General features: G+C 52.8%; 2 protein-coding genes across 2 annotated transcripts; both read left to right on the top strand.

The window, feature by feature from the left end:
- The first annotated feature begins 19 nt into the window (after positions 1-19).
- On the top strand, positions 20-6,961 carry CSUI_001498 (dead deah box helicase domain-containing protein). The gene is made up of 7 exons (XM_068061704.1): positions 20-634; positions 1,158-1,638; positions 2,249-2,407; positions 2,568-2,664; positions 3,275-3,414; positions 4,358-6,241; positions 6,707-6,961. The coding sequence occupies exons 1-6, from the start codon at positions 445-447 to the stop codon at positions 4,812-4,814; spliced, it is 1,524 nt and encodes a 507-aa protein (XP_067926321.1). The 5' UTR covers positions 20-444; the 3' UTR covers positions 4,815-6,241; positions 6,707-6,961.
- A 284-nt stretch (positions 6,962-7,245) lies between these two features.
- On the top strand, positions 7,246-10,320 carry CSUI_001497 (uncharacterized protein; the record flags this gene model as incomplete). Its single annotated transcript, XM_068061703.1, has 1 exon — positions 7,246-10,320. A coding segment is annotated over exon 1 (1,174 nt), but the record flags the coding sequence as incomplete, so codon positions are not given.

Genomic DNA, 10,320 nt, shown 5'->3' with positions numbered 1-10,320 from the left:
GAGGTTCCGCCTAACTCAGTTGTTTTGTCCCTCTCTCCTGGCAACACAACTGAGTTAGGCGGAACCTCAAGTGGTGTCACTGCGTTCGGGAGCACTCAATCAAAAGAATCAGGAGAGAATGTGTTCAAGAGAGAACGAGGCACTCCGTCCTGTGGTCTAAAAGGCCTCTCACCTTGGGCAGCTGTGCAGGCAGAGGAGGCGGATCAGCGTGAAGAAACTGTGAAGGTAGTGCAGACTTTCGTGAACTCCCGCTCTTGTAATTCACAGGGCAATGATGGAGAAGATTCCCTATCAAATTTGGAACCAGAAAACCAGGTTCCCCTTGGTGCTTCGGGGGCCTTTGGTGGCGGGCAACCGCAGAAAGAAGCGACGAAATTTGCCGAGCCATTCAAGGGGTACGACGACAAGGAACGGGAAAATCTTCAGGCAGACAGAGGTGGCCCTATGTATACAGGTAGAACAGCTGATGTTCTTCTGATGTCGGCTACCCCGATACCCCGGACTCAAGTACTCCTCAAATATGGAGATCTCCAGCTCTCAAGAATTGGTTCGGAGCTCATTGCAAGCTCTCGGGCGTCAGCAGCATGGACGTCGACTGACGGTCGGGTGGGTTCTTCAGCGGAAAACGAGGAAGGTATGCGCGCAAGTAAGAAGCATGTCTCTGTAGACAGCTAAAAGAAAATACGGGATTCTGCGTTTCCAAAGCGCAAGTGAGCATTTCTCACAATATGCTCCTCGGCTTTAAACGCAGCAGGCAGGCTCGAGTACGCTACACGCCGGCGACATGCGCCCGTGGCATGGGCCGCTCTAACCAGCCAATGAGGAAAGTGCTTAGGGAGACCTAGGATGCTTCTTTGGGATGACTGCATAGTCGGGGGTAGACGCAAGGGGATACACTGAACTTGTCGCATCCATGTGGAATAGAAAGGTTGAACGAGGGCTTCGGGCTGCGATATCAAATGAACAGACTGATGGTCTGTGTTACGTCCCAGCTTTCATTATACTGCTGTCGCAAACTGGAGCGCAAACTGTTGACCTCGTTGTTCTTCTTTTGTCACTATCGAAGAAAGAACTGTCGCACGGGTCCATGTGTGTGTGTGCCTCGTCAAACGGTGCATCTGAAGTAGAAGTGCTCAGCTGGGCTGCCTGCGTCACAGGTCCGTGTCGGCAGCTCTACAAAACACAACGAGGTGGAGCCAACCGCATACCAGCGCACAATGTATCAACATACTTGATCGACAGAAGGCGGGACGACGAAGTGACGGAAATGATGCGAATTGTGAAAGAAGAAGTACGGAAAGGGCGCCAAGTGTTTTGGGTCTGTCCCTTGGTCAGTGTGGCCCCAGGAGGCACGACTCCGGAGACAAAGCGCAAGCCATGTTCTCTACGTCGTGGGAGAGCGCACAACGAACCCAGCGGAGAACGCAGCGTCCGAAGGCGGGAAAAGTCAGCGTGTGCACCAGGGAAAAGCGAAACAGAAGAAAGCGAGCTTGCCGAAGCAGACAATTTGAGAGCGGCTGAGAGTCCAACAGAAGCCGAGAACGGGGAGGAGCAGGACGCAAAAAAGACTGCCTATATCACGGAGGGTGCAGCTGTGCAGAAATTCAAGGAACTGAAAGAGATTCTGCCAGACATGCGGTCAGCCTTACCAGCTGTGTGTGGTCTCTCGAGTGTTCTTTTCTTTCAGGTGTCTCAGTTGTATACTCTGCGCCGGTGTAAGCTGCTCTCCTTTCTGGGGGGTGTGCGTTCTCCTCAATTTCTGTCGGAGGCTTGAGTAGCTGCTGTATTGTACGATGGCTGGCTGATGGGCTCTTTGGCCGTTCCATTCCGGAAGCTACGTGCCAGTGAGCGACCCTTCACTGTTGGGAGACAGCTGTCTCTTTTTTCTACTGTTGCGCCTCCAAGTGAGTTCGTTCTTTTCTTTTCAGGTGTACCAGCTGCACTAATCTCACGCAGAAATAGCGAGTCTTCTAGGCCATCACGTCAAACTGTTCCCAGTACGCGAAGCATTCCTGAAGGGAGTTGATCGTCCGTGTCTTGTTAGGCAGGCCTTACCATCAATACTGACCAGATCATGAAACCCTCGTGTGGAAGTGGGCTCGGAGCAGGACAGGAACGTTCCTGTCAGCTGGCTGTCTGTGATGTGCTTTTTCGTGACTTCCTTGTCGGTTGAGATTCGAGTGACCAAATCAACTGGTAAGGGATCAAGGATCGCGACTGTAGTTGACTTGTATCGATTCTTTCTCAGTATCCGGTTGCTGCATGGGCGCATGAAAACTGAAGAGAAGCTCGAGGTGCTCAACGCCCTCCGAACGGGCGCTGTAGACTTGCTTGTCGCGACGACGGTGGTAGAAGTCGGCATTGACGTTCCGAATGCCACGGTCATCGTTATCGACAACGCAGAGAGGTATGACGGAAGCTGCGCGCAGTGTAGCATTGAAAGGTTTTTCTTCCGGGGGATCCTATCTAGCTTGAAGCCAGCTGCACGCAGCTAATATTGGGGATTGACGCAGACACGGTAATGCTCTCATACTTTGGTTTGCTTGTGTCTTGCGCTACGTCCGTAGGTTCGGTCTGACACAGCTCCACCAGCTGCGGGGCCGTGTGGGGCGGGACTCGAGGCGCCGGTCTTTCTGTTTCTTGCTGATCGATCGCGACAACAAGGTGCGGACAAGGCGAGCGGTGAAGCTTTGTTCTTCAATGATACACAGTTTCGTGCACTGAACTAGCTCACTGTACAATCAGTTGTTACGGCAGAGAAGTACGCACGAGTGTCTACTTCGAGTCCTACTGTCATCGCATGATGTGCGCAAACCAGTCCACCTAGTATAGATGTACAGCCCATAGCTAAGATCATCGGTTGGAGTAGTGTGACGCCACGGAGTCGCTCAGATGCCTAGTCAGCAAGCTCGGCGTCGGCAGCCTGTGCTACTCTTCCTGTGGTTGAGGGTGGCTTTCGTTCGGCTGGTCGGCTTCACGACACCTGAGCGGTGGGGTCCACTGTGTGCTGGTCTCATAGGAGCCCGCGTTGCCGGGGTGTGTTCTGCGCCGGCTGCGTGCCCCGAGACACGTCGCTGAAAGCAGTTTGCGTGGGAAACTCGTGTGTCACCTGCCACACAAACAGCCACCAACCTGTTTTCACAGAGATTGCTACTGCTGCCGTTACGCGGATACTGATGTCATTTTTGTCTTTTTTCACGGAGATGACAAGGATGGCTCCGAATGTAGACTGCAGCGCTGCCTGTGCTCTTTGTATACTCTCCGGTTGCGCCAGGGTTTGGACGAAAAGGCCATGCGAAGATTCGCAGCGATATCCACCACCACGGACGGTTTCGTGCTTGCTGAGACAGACGCGGAACTGCGAGGCGGTGGGACTCTCTTCGGAAAACGGCAACATGGACAGACTGACGTGTGGTGAGTCCTGTGTGAAACTGATAGGAGTCTCGTCAACCGAGATTGTGTCCGGATCTGATACACTCTCCCACTCATATAAGATGTGTCACTTTAGCTGGCCTCGACGAGCCCGACTAAAAGACGAATCTGCCCTTCCTCCTCCATACAGTGCCGGTCGGTGCCAGGGCTTGAGCTGGTGTCGAATAACAAACTTCGACTCGGTCCTAAGAGCGGCGAAAGCGTTACTGACAAACGTACTGGCAGGTCTGTTTACCGGTAGTCTTCCGCGTTGCCTCCTGTAATTGAGCAGTCCCCTTCAGCTTCTGTATCACCCCTTGTTAAGTAATCATCATGAAGCACTTGAGTCCGTATCCTGCTCTTGCTCAGGCAAGGTAAAAGACCAACTGGCTGAGCAGAGAAGATGAATGTGTGAATGCGACCGTGAAGCTACTATAGAGCCAAAGAAGCCTAGACCGTTCTGGAGTGAGGTTCATTTCGTGCTGTTCAGGCGCGCTAACACTATTCACTGTGGTTGGTCCTTTGGAGCGAGAGCAGCTCCCCGTCGCTCAGGCGCGGTACCACTATCCACTGTGGTGGGTCCTCTTTCATCCAATCTGCGTGCGACCCTGTATATGGGGTTCGTTTCCTGCCTGCATCACCGTTGTAACCTCTGACGTTGTGCGCCGTCGTTGTTGCCGATACTAGCTTGAAGTCTTTTCGTCGGGCCAGGGGCTCCCGGCTGACGAACTGTATCTTGTACTCCTGTGGCCACTAGAGATACAGGGCAGCGATACTCCTGCTCGGAACGAAGATTGCGGCCTGCCCGTAGGAGTCTCGCCGCGAGGCGGCCTCGTAGAGAGTACGTCAAGAAACGAGTGTCTTCACTACGCATGCTGCATCAACGGAACGGAGGGGTTCTCTCTGTCTGCAAGTCTTCTTTTCGGGTCTGGTCATGTCCACACAGGTTGGCACGCGGACTCAAGCGGAACGAGCAGCGGCAGTTACTGGAGCACGCTACGGACGATGCCGAGGAAATTATCCGTGTCTACGGTGAAATGAGACAAGACCAGCAGCTACATAATGAGAAGAGAGGAGATAGTGAAAAGATAGTCGTTGCTTCGGATGAACTTCCGAGAGATTGTTGCGCAGATCAAGGGTCTCTGCGACAGGGTGAAGTTGGCAACAAAGTTTCTGCCGTCCATGTCGACGATACAGATGAGCAATGCAGTTCAGAGAACCCAAGTGTTCAGCGAACGTCCGGCGACGGCTGTGCCGTGGACAAACCCGCAGTGACGAAAAGCGGCGGACCGGCAAGGCGATTGCAGCTGTCCCCCAAAGAGCTGCAGGATGTCGAGGAGCTTGTGAACGAAGTAAAACGAATAGTCCCGCCCGCAAAGGTTGATTGGCTTTTCAAAGTGTGACCAGTGGAACACGTGTTGCAAGACAGCTCCACATCTCTTGGCACAGTGTCCAGGCCTCCTTTAGCGGAAAACAATGAAGCCAACAGCAGGGCTACTAGCAGCATGTAGGTGTGTACAGGTGCACAGGCTCGCTGGAACTTCTCTAAAAAACAGGACTCCAGCATGCGGAGATGTTAATGCGAACGTTGTGACCTCACTAGAGCCTAGGTGTCCGAAGCTAAGACTCTGTTCGCTTGGCGACCCGCGAGTGCAACCAGGATGACTTCAAAGTTTCCCGTGGCTTTTTAGATGCGAGGCGTGACAAGGGGGGAAGAACTCATCGGGTATGCATGAACAGGTTTCAGAAGCGCTTCCCGGTTCTCTCCAGCACGTAGGAAGAAGTCCGCGGCGTCTTTCAGATTCTCGAAGGTGCAGCAACGAGCTGCTGGCCTTGTCTACGAGTTCCGCGTTTCCGGGACCACTGGAAAAGTGGCTGCTGTTCGCCATCCGGGGTTTTTTTGTAAAGCAGTGTTGTGTTAAGGTAAAGGGCAGCAGTGTGCTAGGTACTGTCACTACCTGGGCTGACACAGCCACACTCCCAGGCCCATCCCCGAGGTATCGGGTTCTCCACTCCATTTCGTTAAGGTGTTGTGTACAGTTGACGAAGCCGGCACTCAGCTTCGAGGCAACCGCTGGGTTGAGGATACGTGCTTTCTGCTGCACTTTTCCCGAGATACTTGATCAAGGGTCAGCTCAGATGTAAGGCAGAAGATCAGCAGGTTTGATGTCGGTATCCTTCCTTGTGAATGAATTTTTAATATTGTTTTCAAACTTCCGCAGCCTTGTCGATCATTGATACTGTGAAGTTGACGTTCTAACCGTTCTTCTAACGGTGTCCATGTGCATAAAGTTCCTATCAGCCTTTACGTCTTACTCTACTTTTTTATTGCAACTCCGTCTCAACTGTCGTATCAGTTGGATATTGGTCTTTGTCGGTGTGCGAAGCGAGTCTTTATTCTCTTTTTGAGGGCGCATATTCCGGTAATCCGCTGTTTCTGGCAAGAGACCTCTTGTTAGCGACACTGGCGAGATGCGGTCACGAGCGGCTCCCGTGCCTCGGTCTTTCGCACGGCGGGGGTTGGATGGTGGCAGAGCATGCAGCAAGGCATGAAGTAGGACTTTCTTTCACGTGGCTCACTTCTTGGAGGGTGAACCTCCGTAGTTCGAGTTTCTCCAATCCGCCAGTCAGGTACAATAGGAAAGTGGATCGGCATTTTAGCGCACACTGTTCTACGGAGCACCGTCAGCGGAACAGGACGGAAATGGCTCGCCGACCGAGGACCAGACCAAGGGCGGATGAGTTTTTTGAAACGCAGACTTATGCAGACTCCGAGGGGACAGTACCGCTCAATGTATAGCGCCCACTGACCAAGACAAGTACAGCTGAGGTAAGGCACACTCCCGACTTGTCTGCTAACGACCAAGTAAATAAACCCCGGCACCTCGACGCAGAACAGGTACACTGGGGTTCTGCGCAACATGAGCTCCTTCCCAAAGAAGGTAGCACCACTGAGCGAACTCCGGTTCAGTAGGTGAGTTGGGCAAGTCAGACCAAGCGACCCGGTGTCGGGCGTTGGATGTCAGTGGTCAGTAGCGGACTAATCTGAAAGTCATGCGGTCATCCGCGCGCATACGTATAAGAAAGCACAGTGTGAGTGTGTCATCTTGTTGATCAACCGGGCTCGGAGCGGGCAACTTGGCTGGCACCCCCCGCGAGAGAACGGGTAACTCCCAGGGTCACCTTGGCTCGGACCAACGGAGTTGACGCTTGTCTTCGTTACTACGGTTTCACCTATCACAGCTCCTGAGGTGGACTCGTGAAGTCCAAAGTTGTTTGACCATTGGGCGTACAGACCAACCAACTGCTGTGCAGCTTCCGCTTGAAGCTCGGATGGTTATGAGCTTCGTTCCCAGAAGAACGGCCGGAGACTCTATACATGATACCCTGTAGCAGACCATAGTACTCCTTGCAAGTACGTTCGATGCATGTTCCGGAGGGCGTCGGGTGGGTGGTGGCAGCTCCGTCTGGAAGACAGAAGCTACCGTCGACTCTCTTGCGGTTAGCCCAGATAGAAAGTAGATATGGAAAGCAAACTCACACAAGAGCTATAAATCAAAATCCATCCGTTTTTTCATGGTGCCGCCGCATGGGGCCGCATTCCGCGAGGTTTTGCGGAGTTCTGAGACTCCCTCTGGGCGAGAGTCTTTCAGTTGGATCAGTCGCACGAGACATGCATGCGGGCATGCAGCTGGAGGACATGTGTAGTGTGCTTCCGTTATGCTGGGCTTCGATTGTCATCGACTAAAGTCTGAGTTTCCGTTGCGGCCTTTTGCCGCCTGAGACATTGCATGCTCCTTGAATCGCGCATCTTTTAAGGATTAGCTGTTTCGACAATATCACTCCCTTGCTCCCCAAGACAGATGCTTACTCTTCCCCACCCCCCCTTGCGCGAGCGTCGTTTTCTCCCGAACTGTTACTCGTAGAATCAGATGTACGACACTACAAGTATCGATCTTTTTATGCCTAATGCTGTTTTGGTGGTACCTTTCCTTTCCGGTACTGTGGAGTGTAATCACTCCACATAGCCGGCGTGGTCCACATTTCCCGTTATACTTTGTCCAGCTTGCTTCTGTGTGATGAATAGCTTGTCTTTGTGCCTCCATGTTGTTGGAGTGGTGTCTTCCCTCTTCTCCATCCTCGTCGCGGATGTACTTCTCCGTCTTTTGGTTTCCTTCTGTTTTAGTTGCTTGGGCGCGCCAAGGTGGAAACCGGCGGTGGACCTGCGGCGCCCTTCTATTACTCTGATGCTGTGACGGGCCTCAGCTAGCACACGACTCACTACTCGTTTTCAGCCCTCTCGTTTCTGAGGTCGAGGGCTTGTGCCACTTGTGTTAGCTGTGCTGTTTCCCGACTGTTTTCTCCCCTTTTCTGTTCCTTCGCTGCCGCGCTCCCGTCATCGACCCTCTTTCAGCCAACCCCCCAGGCTGCCAACGGCACCGTCTGCTGGTGGAGTCCTTCCTCCCAGGGAAACGTTCGCTGCTGAAGAGCTGAGCAACAGACTGATTCTCTTGTTTTGGACTCTCTGGTTTTTCGTTCAAGGGTCCGGTTTGTTTTATCTGCAGACGTAGTTCTGTCCTCCACTGTGGTGGCATGCATGCCTCTATACGCACCGAACTATCGTCATGCTCCCGAGACAATAAGCCCTGCAGGTGCGGGTGCTGCCTTACCGAGGGAAGCCCGAGAAGCGGGTAAAGAGCAAACGGGAGAGAGGGAAGAGAGGAGGAGAGAGACGAACTGGACCTGTGTTTTCCAGAGCATTTCTCACGATGTATGGCGCCATGCAAGACTCTTTGTCTTTCAGTGTACGGCAATCCCACCTCTCCCTGTCTGTCTGAGTGTGTGCGTGCTCTTCGTCGTTTTCATACAAACTCCTGGTTCACAAGCAGACTCTCGGTCGGAACCAATACGCTTCTGCCCCGCAACAGTCAAGCAATCGGTTCCGACGTGGCCTTCTACTCCCATGTCCTATGAGTGGCCAGGAATCTCTCAGGATCTCTTCAGTTCTGTAGGGGCAGAGGACCCATAACAGCGCTCTAGGGGCCGCTCAGGGATATTCAAACATATCTCGCGGAAGGAAGCCGACGCAGGTACAGAGGGCAATAGGCAAGACCACGAAGGGAGGCCTTAGCCGTCGTGCCCTCTTTTTATTTGTAACTTTCATTCACCCTCATCGTAGCGTTGCTCAATTGCAAGTCGAAGGTAGAAGGCTGTTCTCCCCGTATGATCAAAACGGTCTTGAATCCATGAGAAACTTCCTCCTCTGTAGAGGAGTATCTCCCCTTCGTAAAGTAAGGTAGTATCTGCGTCCGGAGTGTCACTGGACGGTTTCTTTCGAAGGGGAGCTTCTTGGTGGTGATCGGGCGAAGCGCGTCTGCGATCGCTAAGATCACCTGCAGCGTCAGATGGTGCTCTTGTAGGATTCTTCTCGATGGACAAAGAGATGGAAACTCTCCTCTTGCCCGTGTAGTAAAGTACGCGGTAATTTGAATGGTTCCAAGGCTCGCCAAGACCCACCTCGAAGTCGGCGCCGTGCCGATCTGGTTTTGGCGTCGGACATTCAAGTTAAGAGGCTGTCCGTCACTCGGAATGAACGGAGGAAGCATGTAGAGCTTCGGTGAGATTCGCAGCATAGCTGGAGGAGCACTGTATGTACACATCACGTCCCTGTGAATGCAGGGGCCCTAGTAATAAGGCGGGATGCTCCGGAAGAGGAGAGAAGAGAGAGCTGAGCCATGAGGGGGGGGAGTAAGGACCCCACACGGTTGGTGGGGATACTGGGGGAGGAGGTGGATAGGAGCCTTCAAGGGAAAGACTCAGCACGGCGCGATCTAGCGGAGTCAGGCAGGGTCTGGGAGAAAAACGAGCTAGGAGGTCATGGACAAGGTTTCCGGGAAAGTCCAACGAAACGTAGGGCAAGGGGGTACAGTGGTTCTCGGGGTGAGAGGAGACAGGCTGTATCAAGAGGGAGCCCAGGAGACGTGGGTGCACCGGCCCGGTGTGCTCCGTTTCCTTCCTGTTGTTCTTTTTGGATTTCTTGTTTCTCTCGTTTGTCACCTCAATTCGTGTTGCGTTCCACTTCTTCATCACCTCAGTATGAAGTCGCTGGGATTGACTTTGCTTCGAGGTTCTCGCCTCTTCTTCCTCCTTCCATCTCTCATTTGTCGTTAGGAAAGGTATGTAGGGCCAGACAATCTCATGACATGAAGGGTGTTTCCTTGGCGGCCGTAGTTCGTCGCGCAGTTCGTGTGCTGCCGGCGCAGACCGACTGTGCCAATACAGTCCGTTCTTACTCTCCCTTGTCGCCTTCTGCCCATTCTTTTGTTTCTATTTCTAGTCCCCGTAGTGGGTCGCTACCTGTTTCACTTGTTGAGCTATCCAATTGGAGAAATTTCAGCTTCGGGGGGAAAAGATTTGTCGCCTCTTCTTTTGCATTACTAAAGAGACGCGTGTCGTCCTTTTTCATTTCAAGTCGCGCTTTTTCTCGCTGCTTCGTAGGAGCACCCTCTTGCTTTCTCCTTCTTTCAATTTATTTATTGTTATTTTACATCGTGTCTTCCCCTTACCGCCACTCCAAGCACAGCCAAACTGCTTTCTGCTCTCCTGTTGATTCGGTTTTTCCTCTTCCGTCTTTCTGTCCTGCTCCCCCTACCCTTTTTAGCCCTGTACTCTTGGGGGTTTCCGCCGGCAGTCTTCAGCCACCTCCCGTCTCTTTCTCCCGACCTCTTCGCCGTTGGGAGTTCGTAAATGATCTGAGTTCTGAAAGTCTTTTGTCCGTCCCTTCTTCTCGCCGAATGTTTCGCTCTTCGGATCCCTTTCTCCAGTCTAGTCCCAACAGGTCTTCTTCGCAGACTAAGTTCTCGACTGGAGCGATTTCAGGACTGTCTCTTCTGTCTTCCTCTCTTTCGT

This window comes from Cystoisospora suis, assembly GCF_002600585.1.
Source record: "Cystoisospora suis strain Wien I chromosome Unknown contig_601, whole genome shotgun sequence".
NCBI lineage: Eukaryota > Apicomplexa > Conoidasida > Eucoccidiorida > Sarcocystidae > Cystoisospora > Cystoisospora suis.
This window is presented reverse-complemented; position numbering and strand designations above follow the sequence as displayed.

Bases quoted from the DNA above. Each gene is read 5' to 3' on its own strand.
- CSUI_001498 (XM_068061704.1), top strand. From the start codon at position 445: ATGTATACAGGTAGAACAGCTGATGTTCTTCTGATGTCGGCTACCCCG. The intron at 2,408-2,567 runs GTATGACGGAAG...CTACGTCCGTAG, and splicing joins GTTATCGACAACGCAGAGAG to GTTCGGTCTGACACAGCTCC. The intron at 2,665-3,274 runs GTGCGGACAAGG...CGGTTGCGCCAG, and splicing joins TGATCGATCGCGACAACAAG to GGTTTGGACGAAAAGGCCAT.